The 19071-nt window shown below is 33.3% G+C and overlaps 2 protein-coding genes and 1 long non-coding RNA gene across 3 annotated transcripts in view; 2 read left to right on the top strand and 1 right to left on the bottom strand.

Moving 5' to 3' along the window:
* Positions 1–589: 589 nt before the first annotated feature.
* LOC140984283 (uncharacterized) lies at positions 590–1727 on the top strand. Its single transcript, XM_073451571.1, has 3 exons — positions 590–756; positions 1238–1375; positions 1458–1727. The coding sequence occupies exons 1-3, from the start codon at positions 673–675 to the stop codon at positions 1587–1589; spliced, it is 354 nt and encodes a 117-aa protein (XP_073307672.1). The 5' UTR covers positions 590–672; the 3' UTR covers positions 1590–1727.
* A 660-nt stretch (positions 1728–2387) lies between these two features.
* On the bottom strand, positions 2388–7243 carry LOC140985156 (probable pectate lyase 8). The gene is made up of 7 exons (XM_073452922.1): positions 7017–7243; positions 6844–6897; positions 6023–6103; positions 3470–4112; positions 3280–3383; positions 3057–3195; positions 2388–2960 (listed from the first exon to the last, which is right to left on the bottom strand). The coding sequence occupies exons 1-7, from the start codon at positions 7133–7135 to the stop codon at positions 2739–2741; spliced, it is 1362 nt and encodes a 453-aa protein (XP_073309023.1). The 5' UTR covers positions 7136–7243; the 3' UTR covers positions 2388–2738.
* A 6048-nt stretch (positions 7244–13291) lies between these two features.
* Positions 13292–19071, top strand: part of LOC140985159 (uncharacterized) — an 8587-nt gene continuing 2807 nt past the window's right edge. The window contains exon 1 of the long non-coding RNA XR_012176714.1: positions 13292–13433. This is a non-coding gene — a long non-coding RNA (uncharacterized lncRNA). The remainder of the gene's footprint in view (positions 13434–19071) is intronic.

Raw genomic sequence — 19071 nt, forward strand, 5'->3', positions numbered from 1 at the left:
ATATATAGACACACACTAGCGAGTAATCTGCGATCACTGCATCAAATGGAAATAATATATTAAACAATTTTTATCTTTATTTTTAGTTTTGTATAATTTGATTTTATATCAATGATTTTTCATCTATGAATTTGCATTTAGGTAATCCTTTGTGACTTATAAAGTGAAAAGACCGGATTTTTTTTTATATAAGATTTATCATTAACATTTTGATGATTAACTCGTCTAAAAATTTTCATCAATGAGTTAATTATATTTATAAAAAAACTCTTATGAAATTGTCTCATATATCAATTTTTGTGAGACATGATCTTTTATATAACCCCAATCATAAAAATATTATTTTTATGTTAAAAATATTATTTTTCACTTACCGACTCATTTATTTAAGGTAAATAAATTGACGTAGACTATCTATCTGAGTAATGAAAAGTCGCAAATTAGATAATTATCTGATAATAATTAAATTAAAAATGCAAATGACAATTGTCCTAAAAAGAAACCTTTGATGAGCCAACTAACATGCGTAGCCTCAAGTGAACCGTAATTTTCTCGAGACACTGAAATGCCTTCCTTCCAAATGTAATATATATAATCTTACACACACAAAACCTTATCAGTTAATTAATTAATTAATTTGGAAAATAAAAAAGGCAAAAACGTGAAGTAAACATGGCGATTAATCTCAAAGTATTATTGTTCGAGAGTGTATTGATTTCAAGGGGATTTGTATCTGCCTCCAAGCCATCTCTAAAAGTGAGTTATAATTTTCCATTGTAGTTGCATCTTCTCTCTGTTTTTTCCTTTCCCGAAAAATTTCAATTTCCGTTTATTATATTTATCTCTTTGTGATTTTTTCGTTATTTTTTTTGAAACAAGTGAATTTTTCGTTATATATTTGTCAAAATTGAGTTTTATTCATGTATCCATCAATTTTTGATAATTTTAGTCATTTTTCTTCGAGTGTGTTGATCGATGTGAAATTATTCGTGTGAACAACACATCGGCTTCTACATTAGCGTTGCAAAAAAAAATCAAAATTGCAAAAAAAAAAAAAAAAAAAACAAACAAACAAAAACAAAGATGTTGAACTGAAATTGAGATTTGACAACATAGATGATAAAAATTACAAAGAAATATACAAAGGTCTAATTGCAATTTTCCTTTTTTAAAAAATAAATTAATCTACAATCACACAATCTTATCAAAATCTTGTAATAAAAAATGGAACAAATAGGCGAAGATTGATAAAGAAACATGTGGAAAGGTGATAGAGGCTGCAGAAACAGTGAAAGATGGAACGAAACAAGTGGTTAACGAAGTGAAAAAGGTTGGCCAAGCCATCACAGAGAAGGTGGCGGCAGCAACTGGAAAGGTAATTATAATTTAATAGTAACTATTTATAACATAATATTTTACTATATTAAGGGCTGGGATTTAATTTATAACGTGAGCAGGTGGTGGCGGATGTGACCACCAAAAAGCTTGAAAAATCAGCAGAAAATGCAAAGAGTGGAACAAGTAAGGACGCTTTGGACACAGCCAAAGTAGCTGCTGAAGTATTCAAAGATAAAATATCTGATAAATGAATAATCTCGAGGTCAATTTTTATATTTTTTAAAGAAGTAGTGCTAAATTAAGAACTGCAAATTTTTAAGTGAATTTTTTTACCTTTTTTTTTTGTTGGTGTATGTTTTGAATTAGGTGATTTGAATACAAGTTCTATCTTTTATCTCATGACCAAGCTATTATAATATAAAACAAATAAAAAATCATGGCTGGATTGAGTTTCGAACACGAGACATGTGTCACTATTTGACATTCTCTGTTTCATTTGAGCCAAAGGCAAGTCACATTATTGGCGAACCAATGTGGGCTGAACATGTTGGTGAACAAATGTGTCTGCATTCAACGTCGCATGTAAGACTACGTTGTTTTATCCATCTTTGCATGTGAGTTGGATGGATGGATGGATGCATACTCAAATCAACTTGTGTCAGTTGTGAAATTTACCTACAAACTAAACAGAACACTCCCAATATTTTTTAAGATTAAGTTTCTGAAAGACCAGAGTGATAAGATAGCCACATACACACGTCGAATTTAATTTCATCCGGATATGGGAAAGATGCAAACACGCACAGTAGGTGGAAGGCAATATGTATATGAGTAAGTCTCTTGTGAGACGGTCTCACGAATCTTTATCTGTAAGACGGGTCAACCCTACCGATATTCACAATAAAAAATAATACTCTTAGCATAAAAAATGTAATACTTTTTCATGGATGATCCAATTAAGAGATCTGTCTCACAAAATATGACCCGTAAGACCGACTCACACAAGTTTTTGCCTATGTATATATGTAACGTCGAAACAAACCAGCAAGTAAAAGAAAAGGGCATTCGATATGTTTTCTGTGACTCAAATTTTAAAACTTGCATTACATATTGTATGACTCAAATAAACTAACACAAAGAAAATACTGTACGTATACCATTTAGTTACTATGAAAGACCAAAAGGTAGCCAACACAATTATGTGTTAATACAGCGCAACAACACTTACGTCACTGCTTAATTCAAAAAGCAGGCCGAGGTTGCACAATAATGGGATGCAGATGGATGGTGGAGAAATTTTGGCATGTGTAAAAAAATGTACACTTGCCAATGATAAGAAAATTATGAAAACGAAGAAATAAGCTACATGCTTTTCTTTTTGATGTTAGAAGTAGTGACTTTTAGCACTGGCGGCCAGGCCGGCAACCAAGAACTCCAGCACCAGAAGTGATAGATCCAACCATGGAGGAAGACTTGGCACCTAAGCTTGAAGCTCTAGCATAGCTGGCTGAAGCTCCGGCTCCAGATGGAGTAAAATAAGCTCCATTCAACATGAGGTCACCAGCTGATCTCCAGTTCCAACCCTTCCATTGACTCTCAGCCGTGTCTACCCTCTTTGTCACCTGATAAAAACAATTCATAAATGCAGAGTATAACATCAAGCTCGTTTTCAATTGAATGTTTCTCTGAAAACAGAAAACAACTCAACATCGTGTCACCTCTTTTGCAAAAGGATTGGTTGGTGCAAGATATCTATTGCCTTGGCTGTTGATGGTGGGGTTCGCACTTCCACCGATGGCATACATCTCCCAATGAGTGTAGTCATTGTTCACAACGTGGAAGTATCCAAGTCTGCACCTGTACTTTCATAAAATGATTTGATCAAGAACTACGCTTAGATCTTGCTCATTTTTAGATAAAGCATTTCGAGAGTGAATTTACCTTGGCATTCTCTGAATGAGGCCTTCCCCAAAATGATTATAGGCGATTGTCACTTGCATTTGCTTGTCTCTAACATAATTATCGCTATGACCCAACAGTATAACCTGTTCGGAAAGATACACCGCATCAGTATAATGCAAGAACAATCTTATATGCAAGCAATGATAATAGTCATATCAAGTATGCAAACCTCATTATGATGGGTAAAATAATTGTTTGAAATGGTGATGGCAGTAGAGCCCATGACAGCATCTACAAGGCCGTCAGCACAGTTAGAGAGCGAGTTATGATCCACCCAGATATGGCTTGAGCCAAAGATAGAAATGGCATCACCATCAGCCATCGTCCTCCAACCATAATGTGATGGTGAGCTCCGCACCATTGCGTTTCCTGTTCGCTTACAGTCGTGAATGTGTAGCCCATGAATGATCACATTGGTAATGAATTGGACTGTGATGCACCCTCCATTAGCAATGTGCACATTGACTCCGCGACAATCTATGGTCTTAAAGCTGTTCATTATGAGCTCTTGCTTCAAAGTTATGATCATGTCGCGCTTGAACACAATCCAAAGAGGCTCCTTCTGGATGACAGCATGACGCAGAGTGCCGGGCCTAGGGTTGACAGGGTCATCATCACCAGGATCAGTGACAACGTAGAATCGGCCATCACGTCCACCAATGGCATTGCGCCCAAAACCAATACCACAGTCAGCAAGTTTCTTTCGGTTGTTATGCCAATTCGGATCACAACGCCAGCAGTCATCAATAGGGTTACCAGTTCCACAGGAGAAAAATCCAAGTTTTCGCCTCTCTGTGCTGTTCTGGGTGGCCCTAAAGATTCAAAGATTTGTCAGCACAGAATATCATGATTACCAACTATATTGTCTCATTAAGAATGCTGGTCAGAGTTAGATCCCACATGGGTAGTCATTTGGTTGTTTTAATGTATTTTCAAGTCAATGTTCTAGCTAGTGGTTATTAAAATATTAATGAAATCGGTCTGGAAGGGAGCAATTTAATATGTGAAGGCTGGAGGAAACAAACTAACACCAGTAACTATACCATTCTGTTCCAGTGGAGCAAATCATAGGTCTCTTTTGTCATCATAGTCCTTTCTTTAATTTCAGAGTGCTGCAAAACATTCTGATCTACATGAAGCTAATATACTTTTATCTGTTCAAAAGGGCAATTAAGGACTTTCTTATTGTAATAATTAGTATGAAACTTAAGTCTTTGTCCAAGACTCCGAGCACACACTTCGATCATGTTTACATCCACCTAAGAGTTGAAGGGAAAATTTGGGAATAATCACTTAACTGGCATGCTTTTAACTGTTCCCGGGTTCGGGTTCGGGTTCGGGTTCCAAGATATGTACTTTGGAATCGATCCGATCCACTACCTTAACCGATAGTAGATGGACTGATTCCGGGTCGGTTCCAACCGGTTTCGAGCCTTTTCTAAGCCCAACCGCTGTTTTCATTTTTTTAAAAAAATTAACCGCTTCCGGATCGGATTCTAACTAACCGGTTCCGATCATCTGGTTCCTTGTAAAAAACCCGCCCTACGAAACCGATTTCGGTTCCGAGCTTAATGGGCCTGTTTTGATCCGTGCCAGGTCAAACCGCGTGTTAAGCATGTCAATGCATATTCACCAACTCTTTCGCACACATTTACCTATTCCCATAATCAAATCGTACAGAATATAGCGCGGCCAATCATGTGATGAAAAGGACAGTAGGTAAATGAAAGTTCAAAAAAATCCAAATAAAAGTTCACAAATCAAATAACAATTTTGACCATATAAAGTCCACTGAAGAAAGAGAAGTCAGTAAAGAAACATAGAAGTTCAACAACTTAAATAAAGGTATATATTTTTTATATAAAAAAAATTCGCAGGTAACGAAACCAAAATGGGTCTTAAATGGCGCAAAACACGGATCCAACTACCCTTCAATTGCGCAAGATTGTGTAGCGAACAGGAAAATAACTATTATTCAAAATTAGCACATACTAATTTTGAAGTTATAACTTTTTCTTTATAAAAAAGGACTCTCTCCTACCCCGCCCCCATAATAATGACAATAATAATGATCTCAATTGACACATCGTATGCCATGTGAGAAGGTTAGGTCTACTCCAAATAAAACATGGTGCCATTCAATTTGGAAGGACCACATCTTTAACAACTCTATTTTCTCCTGAAGGCACGGAGTGAGGAATATGACTCTATTCAAGTTAAAATTTTAAACTCTAGAATCTTTTAATATTTTAAATTGATCTAATATCATATTATTTCAAAATTATAAAAAATTTACATATAAATTTTTAAAAGAAAAAATTGGGCCACCCGGGCTGAAACAGACTACACGTTTCAACAAGCATTCTGATTGAAGAAACAGACAGCCACGAGCAAGAGTCGGTGGGAAATTTCAAGTTATCTTTAAGATATTATCCCAATTGTGCATATAAAATTGAATATAAAAAATTATATGTATTGGGCATAAGGATAACAATCTTGTTCACGCATTCATATATTTTATGCATAACATCTGTTCTCTGGCATGTGACATTTATCTACATAAAACAAAATATAACATCCATTTTGGCATATTAGACTTTGCCTTCGACACAAACGTTAGTACCAGGTTTGGAAAATGCAATATACACTGGAAGTAAATGCACAAAAAGGGCCATCTCAAGAAGTAGAAATAAATAAAAAGAGTGAATGCAAAATCACCCACATTTCAACCATTTTTGCAACCTCCTCCGGGTCATCCACCGCATGCTCATTCAAAGCGGTACCCTCATCGATTCCTTCCGACCTGAACGAGCATTACAAAACCCATCAAGAGTTATTATGGCACATCCACCGTTTGTTAACATGTTACATAAATCACAAGTGCTTAAAAATTATATGTGTAGATATTGATTATTCATCTAAAGCAGAAGACGAATAATTTATTTGATTGTTTTTTAGTCGAGCACAAGAATTTTACAATTGAGTCTCGGATCTGAAACCGCGGAGACAAAGTGGAATATGATATAGAGAAAAAAAAAGAAGAAGATGGAATACAGTGTTCAATGCAGTGGAACAGAGCGTGCACAGACATTGGATGACACATAAAACGGTCAAAAAGTGCTTTTAGCCCACAGAGGAGAGAGAAAGAACCAACTGATTAACTACTTCTTTAGGAATGAAACACTGCAATTACCACTATACCCTCGACCATGCCATACGAGCAGAATGGCATGGGATTCGATAATCGTGCGTGGGTGATTTGGGAAAGATGGGGATTTTGTTAAGCATGGAGAACCAATGGCGGTTGCGTATTAAACAACGGAATAAACGGATGAGATCTGATGCGGTACAAGGGACCTCAACGGCTGGGATTGTTCTTATTCTGGATATTTAAAGAACGAATACGACGGTGGTTACTGGTTAGCGCATAGGAAGGAGATCTGACGGCTGGGGTTTGGTGTATGCGGAAGAGGGAAACGTGAAAGGCTGAGATTTAGTTGGAATGCAATTTTAGGTTAAGTCGAATGGTTTCTCGGTTCTCACCTCGCCGCCATTGTCGAGTTTGGAGAGCTCTGCAACTGTTCTTTCTCCACAGCTCTGCAGAATAACAATGGAAATACAATATAAAAGAAATCACTCAAAATGCTAAGGAAACGAAACAGAATCGTTTCTAGCAGATTCTTTAGGAAAACGGAGTCAGAGAGAGAAGAAAAAACCTGAAATTTTGGGTTGATTCGTTTTGGTGAACTCTTGACATTGCTCCAACGAAAAGCACGAGCAGCAGCAGCAAAGAAAACAGAGGCAGCAGCCATTTTCCGGAAGCTCCCATTGCCATTAATCCGACGTTTTCGAACTCTTTTCCAATCCTCTTAGTCTTTCTTCAAAGCTGAAACTTATAAAAGAGAAGAATTTCAGAGGTTGGAGACGAGGGAGAATGCAGAGCACTACAGCCTACGTAACGGCTTTAGCTCTTTTATAGAACGTGACAGTCGTAAAAGGTTAAAGTTAACGGCCGTTAACTAACTCCCATTGTCGTTAAAATTACCCCACAATAATAATCTATTAAGACCAAACATAAATATTGAATTCATCTTCAAAACAAATTAAAAAATGATTCCCACTTTTCGACTATATATATTCATTAAAAAAAAAAACAAAACAAAAACCCGACAGTTAAATAAATGAGAGATTTCAAAATTTTTACTATTACAAAAATTTGAATTGAAAATATCACTCGAATAATTTATTTTTTTTACTTTTAGTGGAAAATGGTCTATCGGATTGAAACTTGGAATCAACATGTTTGATAACAATTTTTACTTATGGTCAAATATGAACGCATATATATTTGGTCATTTGGGTTAAGTGTATGTTTAGCGTATCTTTATTCTTGAAACTGGTTAATCATCCCTATATTTATAATAAAAATAATATTTTTGACATAAAAATTAATATTTTTTCATGAGCGACCTAAATATAATATATGTCTTACAAAACTGACATGTGAGATAATCTCACATGAATTTATATGTTTGGTCAATGCCGAATAGCCGGTGATAAAATAAATCCACCGCTCATGGCAATAGATGGCGTATCATCTTCCATACGTTCGTTTAGTAAGAGTCAAAAACCAATGTCAATTTATTGTTTTTTTGCCATCTGAAAAATATTATAACTTAACATATGACATCATTTGCAAAATTCAGATTCATGTGATTTGACTATTACTATATATAAAGAAAATGACAGTTAATTCGAACATGAAATATAATAATCAAATTTAATGGTTCACTTTCAATCTCACATATAGTATACACAAAAAAAAAACATGGACATCACATGTAAGAATAAATATGAATCATTCGATATATATATACTCGAAGCAAAGTCCTAAGAGTTGGTTGAAGTGAACCGCTATTATCCCTAATTTGCTTTGTATTATTCGACCAAATTGTGTAAATTGGACTCAAACCAGCTCCACTACGATTTGAATCAAAATCCATATTTCATACAGACCTAAACATAAATTTTGAGAGTATCTGAATCGAAACCGAACTCGAAATCCATAGAACAAATTTTAGATAATACCTATTTGGGAGTGATAATCTCATATTCTTTTTACCCGTACATATACATTCCAAAGAGGGGAATTGAATTCACGGGAATTATAAAAGTTTTATAATAAAGAGAATTCATAATTTGAAACAATTTATTTGGGCCGGTGGGAAATATTGGCCGAGACTTTCGGCGTAGGTTAAATGGGGAAATATTTGGTTGGTCCGGGGCTTGATTTTTTTTTTTTTTTTAGAGAAAATGGGTGAATTTGGGGAATGGGATTCGCTTTAATTGTTGCGGTAAATAAGATGTGTTTTGACTTTAGACTTTGGTATTGTTTCATCTTGGGACTATTAATTATAATATATTCTACAATTTGAATATCATATACACATACATAGGATTCTCGGAAATTGTTGCATTTTGGCAGCATTAGCTATATGACAAGCTTGTAATTCCTCTAATGTCAAACTGAGGATCCAATGGGCAGGAGAAGTTAGTTGAGTTGGTTATGCGTGAAGTTTAGGGTCCATGTCCGAAGCTCGAATCCCGTAAAAGTCTTATCTGTATGAGTTTGTCTGCAGTTTCTTGTAAGTTTACATGTTGTTTGTCCTTTTTTAATGCATTTACCCCCTTGAATTTGGGGTTTTTGATGCAGATAAATATTCTTGTTGGAACGTTCAAACATAATTAATGGAATATCATTCTAGAAAAGTTTCCTTCAAGCAAAGGGCGAGCCAGTTATATTCATTCAATTGATGTTTTCGTAGTTATCAATCCATTAGTATGAGAAAATCGCATATTGTGGTGATTTACACGTTTTTATTCATAAAAAATCCTTGTCATTTCAATAAAATCAAATTTACAAGTATATCACTAACCAACCAACTTTATTGAAATTCCAATTAATTTTCAAGGCAAGACTAAAGAGGATCCAATGGACATGAGAAGTTAGTTGAGTTGGTTACGTGTGAAGTTTGGAGTCAAGCTCCGAAGCTCGAATCTTATAAAAGTCTTATATGTTAGAGTTTGTGTGCAGTCTTATGTATCTTTATCTGTTATTTGTAGTTTGCAAACTACTACATATATCAGAGATTTACTCAATGCGTACGTATGCTAAGAACAATGGTTTCCATGTTCTTCGACATAAAAAAAAAATCCTTATAATTTCGATAAAATCAAATTTGCAAATATTTCACCAACCAACAAACTTTATACCAATTCCAATCAAATTATCAATGCAAGACTTCAAATAACAATATATCACTTACTCAAAAAGACTTTTCTTTATCTTAAATGACACACCAACCTCTTCTTTAAAGTCGGCATCAAACACATTTGTTGGGACATTATAATCACAATACACACACAAGTATTAATGAAAAGTGTCGCAATTATGGATTTTACATTCAATAAGTAGCCCAAAGGTTGGTTTCATTTCTCATAATATAAGAGAGTGACTTTATTGAGGTTGAAAATTGAAATAGATCCAATTTATCGTGCTTGCTTGGTTTGGCTCTTGTGTTTTGAGAAAAATATATAGAATATATAGTCTTTCGTTATTTGAAATGGGGTATATACACATATAATTTGATTGTAAATAATCTCTCCAAAATTTGAACATAATAAATAAATGTGATGTAAATCTGCTCTATTTATTGGCAATACTTTTAAATTAGTTAGGTAGACTCACGAATTTATAAAGGTCATAAATTTATAACACAAAAACTCATGTGATACAGTCTTACATATGAATTTTGTGAAACAGCTGATATTCTATTTAAGTCACCCATAAAAAATTTAAATTTTTATGTCAAAAGTATTACTTTTTATTGTAAATATGAATACGATTGACTCGTCCTGAATAAAGATCCAATAGAATACTGAGTTTAAATAATTGAATGATAAATCGTGACCGACAAGCAATAAGAGACATGTTGTGGGGTTGCCTTTTCGTTATTCACTTAATTAGCATCCATTTTACATTATGTAAAGCGAAATTATAGATATTGTAGGGCATGCTATATTTATTGAGGAAATTATGACCAATAGATCTAATATGTATTTTGTTTTTAAAAATAAATGTATTGAAATACAAAAGAAATGACTATTTTTTTAATAAATAAATAAAAACACACATGGATTATGATATTTTACGATCTCCTCCGTAATTCGTTGTCTTTCCTCACACATTAACGTACTGTAAAAATAAAAAAATTTATTAAAATATTTTAGAAACTGCTCCATAATTATTTTTAAAAGTTTTTTTAAAAATAAATGTGTTTGGAATACTATTCTATAAAATGGGTTGGAAAAGTGTTTGAACAACTATTTTATAAAAACATTTTAATTCTCATTTAACACGTATTTTTTACAATAAAAACTATGATTAGAGAAAACTTTTTTACAAATAATTTTCAAAAACGTTTTACAAAAATCTTATCCAAAATACATATTTTAATTTTTTTCACTTATAAAACATTATAAACGTCGCTAAAACATTTTTGAACTACTTGTTCAAAGGAAAACTTGTATAGATTTTGCTCTTCTTACTTTTACACATTACCATTCTATTAAATTCAAACCATCCCAAGGGTTCTAAAACAAGCTTTTACAATCAATTAAGTTCTAAATCTTACTGCATGTATTGTAAAACATATTGACCACCAAGAAGCAAGGACAATCCCTTCTCATCGGCCTGCCAAATGTTCGTCTCGTCCGGCAACCTGTCTAGGTCTCGGTCCAAATCGAAAAGGTCGAATGTCCCGTGTCAGTTCCCCAATGTCAACTCACATGTCGCAACACTCATATGTTTGACGATCACTGGGCATGTGATTGTTTGTCCCAGAGAGGGAAAAAGCGTGCTTACCCCGATTTCGTACGTCCCCGGCCGTTTGTGTAGCAATGGGTACGTAACCAGATCAAGATTTGGTGTAATATTGTCGAGAAAGAATGTCCAATCTATCAAGCTAAGCGAGAAACTTGAAGGGATTATAGAAATGAGGAACACAAGAGGGAGCAGGTCGATACTTGGTTGGGGAACGAGTCATTTTTTTCCTTCTTTCTCTGCATGAGATTACAAGTTCATGCCTCGCTTTTTATAATGGGAGAGAATGAAAATGGAGACAATTCGTGGTTATTTTAAGATTGGTATTCCATGGAATCAGGGGCGGAGCTATAAGCTCCATTCCACGGGCTTTAGCCCGGGTGGTCCAATTTTTTTTTTTAAAAAATATATATGTAAATTTTGTATAATTTTGGAATAATTTGATATTAGCCCGGGTAGATCAATTTAAAATATTATAAGATTTTAGAGTTTAAAATTCCAGTCCGGGCGGAGGCATATTTCTGACTCCGCCACTGCATGGAATGATTCGATAATATATTAAGTAAAGGAGTTGATAAGTGATAAAATTGTAATTAACAAGAACAACTAAAGTATATGGGGACATTCTTAGAAAATAACGGTTGGATTCAAACCTTTGTTATCGTAACAGTTATCTAATGATTCATGTTTTGTCACGTTAGCGCTATCGACGACTTTAGTATTACTTATTTGTTTAGATATGGATTTTGTATATATGATTGAGATACTACCTTACTAGTATATATAGCATGATCTCATCAATCGAAAATAACATCGGTGTCACTTCGACATAGATGAGTTAATACATGATAAAATTATAATTTCGATGACATAAAATAGAATGCAGATAACACCAACAGCAATAGAATCCCGTTTGGATCGATATTTTATTTCCAAAACATTCAAACCTAAGAAACATAGAACACATGCATGATGTATAATGGGCTACTCTTTAGTCTTTATTGTAATCAAGCCATCCTGAATGTTCTGAAAACAACCTCTTACGATCATGTTCAAAATTATCTCTCACGGCCATTGGTATTGTAAAACATATCGACCTTGAATAAGCAAGGACACTCCCTTCTCCTCTGCTCGCCAGACGCTCAGATTGGCCGGAAATTCCTTGCGCCTAGCTCCGTCTCTCTCCCAATCGAAAAGGTCGAATTTCCCATGTAAATTACCCAAGGTCAAGTCACATGTCGCAACACTCCTATGCTTGAACAATACTGAGCATAAGAATTTTTGTGTTTCAGAGGGAAGAAGCGTGTTTACCCCGATATCGTCCCCGTTCGAGTAGCAATGGGTAACTAGATTAGCATTTGGTGAATTGTTCTCGACCACGACCATCCATTCGAGCAAGGTTATAACCGAGAAACTTGAAGGGATTAAAGAAAGGAGGAACACAATAGGGAAGAGATGCTTGGTTGGGAAACGAGTCATTTTTTTTTATCTGCGTGAGATTGAAAGTGCATGTCATGCCTTTTATAATTGGGAAAGAAAGAAAATTCAGACAATTTGTAATCATTTTAAGTTTGTGATTGCATGGGATGTTCATAATTTCTTACTGAATTCAGAGTAGCCAATTAATTCGTCCATCTAAAAGCTTTATAAAAGAATTTTTAGAATTTCAATACATATTTTCTATCCAAAATACCCATAATCTTATACGCCACACCGGGTGAAATTTCGACCGACATGACCATAATTCACTTGTGTAAAATATAAATAGTTCTGGAAACATATTTTCACAATATTTGTTAGAGCACGTCATAGCGATCTCTTAAACAGAATGCCAAGTAGAGTCATTCCAATATATAATTGTTGAAAGATCTTCAGCAAAGATATATTTCGCTCTCTTTACTTTTATACATGCTGATGCACCCGGAAATCCGACCCAGCCCGAATCATGTCAATCTGACCCGGATCACGCATGGGCCCATTTATAAAGACGATGGGCCAGAGAATGATGTGATCGAGCCCAAAAGGTTCAGTATCTTACTAGGAAGTTGAGCTACTCTCTGGCCTCTGCTCGGTAAAAGACCTCTGAACGAGAGGGGCCGAGCAGCCGAACTCATGGGTTACCTACCCGAGCTGAGTATGATATGGTGATGAATAAAGTTATATCTATATGAAACTCTAAACTAAATCATCCATTGCAAAGAAAGAATCTCAAGGAAATCGAGATACAAATTTATAAATTACCAAATATAAGGTAAGATTTTCTTGAGATTCTTTATTTGCAATGGATGATTTAGTTTAGAGTTTCATTTAGACATAAGTAACTTTAGCACAACTATGGTATTTTAGAGAACTTATCTTACCAGAGTCTTTTACATATGGAAGACTTGTCTTATTAGAATTTTTGTCATACAAGGTACCTAATATCAACTCTATAAATAACATATATTCTTTACAATTTAGCGGATTCGCACTTTTATATTCGCATGCTTTTGCTCGGTCTCAAAACCGACTTAAGCATCCAAGAGACTACGTCAGAGACACTTTTGACACCCTCTAACTCTTGTTCGTCGGTGCAGCAGCTCGGAGCTCGGAGCTCGGGAAAGCATTGAAATTCAGCTCGGGCCCTTCCAAACAATAATATTGTGGGGTTTATTTGTGCTCTCCAGATCGAACATTATGTATGTGAAATTTTGGTCAACCTCATATGCTATTTACCAATCAATTACCACCATACATTTTGCATACGTAAATGTAAAACGGTACTCATTTTTTTAATTCAAATTGAATAATGAGAAGATTTGTTATCGAGAAAATATTCACTTAAAAATAAATGATTTTTTATATATATAAAAATAAATTCAAGATAAATAATAGATAATTAAAGTATAAGGAGAAAATGCTTGTTGAGAGATATATCTGTCACGTTTTCTTCCACAGTAGTGTACTTTGTGAGTGAATAACAATTTTTGTGTTCAGTAAATATCTATATAAAATAATTATAGATTTGAATATTTATTTATTTATTTCTATTAAATTTTTTTGATTATTTTTTGTGTCTTTGATTGATTTATTTATTTTATTTTGCTGTGTTTTTAATTTGTTGGTTGGACTTATGGTATCCGCATTGGTTCGTGTCATTACACTCATCGTCTCATCAAAAAACGTGAGGGTCATATGTCACAAACATATTATATTAACACCATCATTCTCGCATTGATCATTTTAACATTAACACTAATTATTTGTGGATCCACCGTCCACTAATTTATCTTTATTCTCATTTTACATTAAATAAATATAATTTAAATGATTATTAAAAATTTTTTTTGGATAATTCAAGAAATTCTTTTTGACATTTTTCGATAATTTACGAAATTTCTAAAAAATCCTCTGTTATTTTCATTAATTTCAGGAAAAAATAAGAATATAGAAATAAATACTAAACATAAAATTTAGATGATGAAAATAATAGAGAGAATATTTTTGGAGTGATTTATGACGTAGAAAAATGTGTTTGAATGATTGAAAAAATTTGTGGAAGGTGATGAATATTTATAGATGAAAATTTAATTTTTATTAAAATAGTTGTTAACTAACTGTTTAAATTTTTTTTTAAAAATAATTTCAATCTTTCATAATTTTTAAAATAAAATATGCATTTATTTAATTTAAACAATTGGATAAATTTTTTTAAAAAAAATGGAAAAACTAATTTTTTTTTAAAAAATAAAAGAAAGAAAAGAAAAAGGGTGAATTTCGGGGTGGGCCAACATTTCTCCCACCCTTCACGCACGCGTTCAAATATATGGACGCTCAAGCAATGTAGTTTTGTGTCTAGATGATTAATAACTCACTATGGTTTGAACACCATATCGATGTTCAAATATATGGTTTTNTATACACACACACACACGTGATAAATTAAATTGTAACTATAAAGAACAATTAAAGTAGGACATAAACATCTCGATAGTAGAAATATACATACCAACCTCACACGGGATTGGACCAAGTAGGGTTTCCTTTGGTAAATAGCACCAGACATTATGAATTAAACATCGTGCAACTATTTCCAAAATATATATGTGCTCTATCAAAAAATAATTCGGAAATAGTTGTGAAGTGGAAGCATCTCATATCTAACATCCAAGAGATAAATACATTGAATAATGTTTTTTTTTTTGTTTTTGGGATTTCAAGCTGTGTATAGATGTGTAATGTCTTGAAGTAAAAATAATAATTTGTTAACTTAGTAACGTGATATTACTAAATAATTAAAGATGTTAAAATAATAAAATATTGTATATATCGGTTATATAAAATCCAAATGAGTTGAATTTTGGAGAGAATAACACTCATAAATATGTAAGTTTTGTGTTTTTGAGAAATTTGATTGTTTTAGTGGNTATAAAAACTAAGTCGGTAAAAATTCATTTATGATCATCGACAACATTAGCAAACATAGAGGAGAAGAAAAGTTGACAAGATTTTCGATATTTTTTTCGACTTTGTGATTTATCGATTTATCCATCAACAAACCAACTCCAATTCTAGGATTGTTGATACGAGGTCTTCGATTTGAGGTATAAATTTCATATTTCTGACAATGTCGATACTTGGTTGGGAAATGAGTCATTTTTTCCCTTCTTCTCTGCATGAGATTACAAGTTCATGCCTCGCTTTTTATAATAGGAGAGAATGAAAATGGAGACAATTCGTGGTTATTTTAAGATTGGTATTCCATGGAATGATTCGATAATATATTAAATAAAGGAGTTGATAAGTGATAAAATTATATTGTAATTATCAAGAACAACTAAAGTATATGGGGACATTCTTAGAAAATAACGGTTGGGTTCAAACCTTTGTTATCGTAACAGTTGATGTTTTGTCATGTTAGCGCCATCGACTTTAGTATTACTTATTTGTTTAGATATAGATTTTTGTATATATGATTGAGGTACTACGTTATTAGTATATATATATAGTATCTCATCAATCGAAAATAACATTGGTGTTACTTCGACATAGAGGAGTTAATACATGATAAAATTATAATTTCGATGACATAAAATAGAATGCAGATAACACCAACAGCAATAGAATCCAGTTTGGATCGATATTTTATTTCCAACACATTCAAACTTAAGAAAAATAGAACACACATGCAGGATGTATGATGGGCTGCTCTTTAGTCTTTATTGTAATCAAGCCATCCTGAATGTTCTGAAAACAACCTTTTACGATCATGTTCAAAATCTCTCACGGCCATTGGTATTGTAAAACATATCGACCATGAATAAGCAAGGACACTCCCTTCTCGTCTGCTCCCCAGACGCTCAGATTGGCCGGAAATTCCTTGCGCCTAGCTCCGTCTCTCTCCCAATCGAAAAGGTCGAATTTCCCATGTAAATTCCCCAAGGTCAAATCACATGTCGCAACACTCCTATGCTTGAACAGTACTGAGCATGAGAAGTTTTGTATTTCAGAGGGAAGAAGCGTGTTTACCCCGATATCGTCCCCGTTCGAGTAGCAATGGGTAACTAGACTAGCATTTGGTGAATTGTTCTTGAGCGCGACCATCCATTCGAGCAAGGTTATAACCGAGAAACTTGAAGGGATTAAAGAAATGAGGAACACAAGAGGGAGGAGATGCTTGGTTGGGAAACGAGTCATTTTTTTTTCTCTGCGTGAGATTGAAAGTGCATGTCCTGCCTTTTATAATGGGGAAAGAAAGAAAATTCAGACAATTTGTAATCATTTTAAGTTTGTGATTGCATGGGATGTTCATAATTTCTTACTGAATTCAGAGTAGCCAATTTATTCGTCCATCTAAAAGCTTTATAAGAGAATTTAGAAATCTCAATACATATTTTCTATCCAAAATACCCATAATCTTATACGCCACACCGGGTGAAATTTCGACCGACATGACCATAATTCACTTGTGTAAAATATAAATAGTTCTGGAAACATATTTTCACAAAGGGAATTTTAAGTACTTGATTGAATCCTTGTGTTCAATATTTGTTAGAGCAGACAAGTTGTTAGTTGTCCCACATCGGTTGGATAAATAACCTGGAATGTGCATATATGGACTTGGATAATCCTCCCCCTTTGAGCTATCTTTTGGGTTGAGTTAGGTCAAATTCCAATTTAACACAAGTTAATATCAACATTGAAATTCAAATTGAATAATGACACTATGGGTTGATAAGAGAAAATTCAATTGAAACTAAAATCTAACAAAAGGAAATTAAATACAAAGGAAGTAATAAATATATTATTATATATAATATATAAGAGCACTCCATAGAACTATATGGACTTATGGTATAATTTTGGATTTTCCTAAAACATCATTCCTCTTATCATATTAAATACATGATTTTACTATATCACAATGACATTTTTCTTTATATTTTATTTTATCTCTTATTATTTCAATTTCAAAAATTATAATTTTATTTTAAATTTTAAAAAATAATCAATTTTTTTATTTTTTTTTACGAAACATACCCATTATATGTGCCATGATCAGCTACTATGTAATCAAAGTAGATCGAGAAGAGCACTAAAAAAAATTGTAAAAAAAGGCTCAAATAAATAATACAATTTTCTAAAAAAATTAATAATAATACAATCAAATGCACTTCAACGACAACAAGATCCGGCCTTCTTATTTTTCCCTCAAAAGTCTGAGTCGATAAAGTAAGAGAGCGTTTGATCAATGATCGTGAGTTCGATCTCCCTAGAAACATGTCTAAAATAGATGAACATTTAATCAATTATCGTGAGTTCGATCTCCCTAGAAACATGCCTATCTTATTCTTACAAGGTTTGTCAGCAACATGACTATCGTAATAGTTTTGTAGAATTTAGGTCTTAAGAGCCATAGATCATTGAAGACAGAAACCTCTGTACCATTGCTTATTCTCCATCAAATACCTTTGCGTAATAAATCTCGTCCCCATTAAAGACTTCGCCAAACTTCCATAAAAGAGACTAGAAAGAGAGTTTGGATTTGCAAGCACTCGTCTTGCCTGTTCTGCCAAAAGAGCTTGGTTGAATAAGATTAAATCGCGAAAACCCATACCTCCTTGAGATTTAGGATGATACGACAATTTCCATTTTTTTCGGTGAATCTTCTTTTCATCTCCTGCTGCTCCCCACCAGAAATTAACGATCATAGCTCGCAACTTGTGACAGAGAGTAGCTGGTAGCCTAACTATGCTCATTGTATAGGATGGGATAGCTTGCACAACTACCTTAACAAGAACTTCTCGACCACCTGCAGAAAACAGTTTGCTTTTCCATGTCAGAAAATAAATTGATTTGCAAAACTTATATGATGTAATGATTATAATATATAATATAATATATATTAATTATATAATAATACACAATACAATATTAAAGTTAGGAAAAAACCAATATACGATTAATAGATGGAAGGACAATTCCGACAATCAACTCACTCTTTTAAAGAAATATCTCATTTGGGTACATGTATAAAATAGTTATGTGAGACCAAGCTAACCATAAGCTGAAATTAGAAGGAAAAATAAAAATTATATTTCATGCAAATAGCATCCCAAGCTAATATTTGGACTGACAATTTATTATTTTATTATATTTTTATTCGATGTGCCTGAATTAAATATTGTTTGACTGATTTTTGAGTGTCATGCACCTCACTAATCATCAGTCATTTACTCTACTCCGTAGAATACACACATATATATATATATAATAAATACAATAAAATTCATGTAATTTATATATATAGATTTAAATTATATATATTCTTAAATTAATAATTAAAATTTATTAATTAATGAAAATCTATAAATTAATGAAGGACTTAAAAAGATAAATCACAATTCTAA

Source organism: Primulina huaijiensis, chromosome 9 (genome assembly GCF_012295235.1).
Source record: "Primulina huaijiensis isolate GDHJ02 chromosome 9, ASM1229523v2, whole genome shotgun sequence".
Taxonomy (NCBI): Eukaryota; Viridiplantae; Streptophyta; class Magnoliopsida; order Lamiales; family Gesneriaceae; genus Primulina; species Primulina huaijiensis.

Excerpts from the sequence above, each read along its gene's own strand:
- LOC140984283 (XM_073451571.1), top strand. The coding sequence starts at position 673 with ATGGCGATTAATCTCAAAGTATTATTGTTCGAGAGTGTATTGATTTCA. Across the intron at positions 757-1,237 it reads CCTCCAAGCCATCTCTAAAA|GCGAAGATTGATAAAGAAAC; the intron begins GTGAGTTATAAT and ends TGGAACAAATAG. Across the intron at positions 1,376-1,457 it reads TGGCGGCAGCAACTGGAAAG|GTGGTGGCGGATGTGACCAC; the intron begins GTAATTATAATT and ends TAACGTGAGCAG.
- LOC140985156 (XM_073452922.1), bottom strand. The coding sequence starts at position 7,135 with ATGGCAATGGGAGCTTCCGGAAAATGGCTGCTGCCTCTGTTTTCTTTG. Across the intron at positions 6,898-7,016 it reads GAATCAACCCAAAATTTCAG|AGCTGTGGAGAAAGAACAGT; the intron begins GTTTTTTCTTCT and ends GTTATTCTGCAG. Across the intron at positions 3,196-3,279 it reads CTCATTCAGAGAATGCCAAG|GTGCAGACTTGGATACTTCC; the intron begins GTAAATTCACTC and ends ATGAAAGTACAG.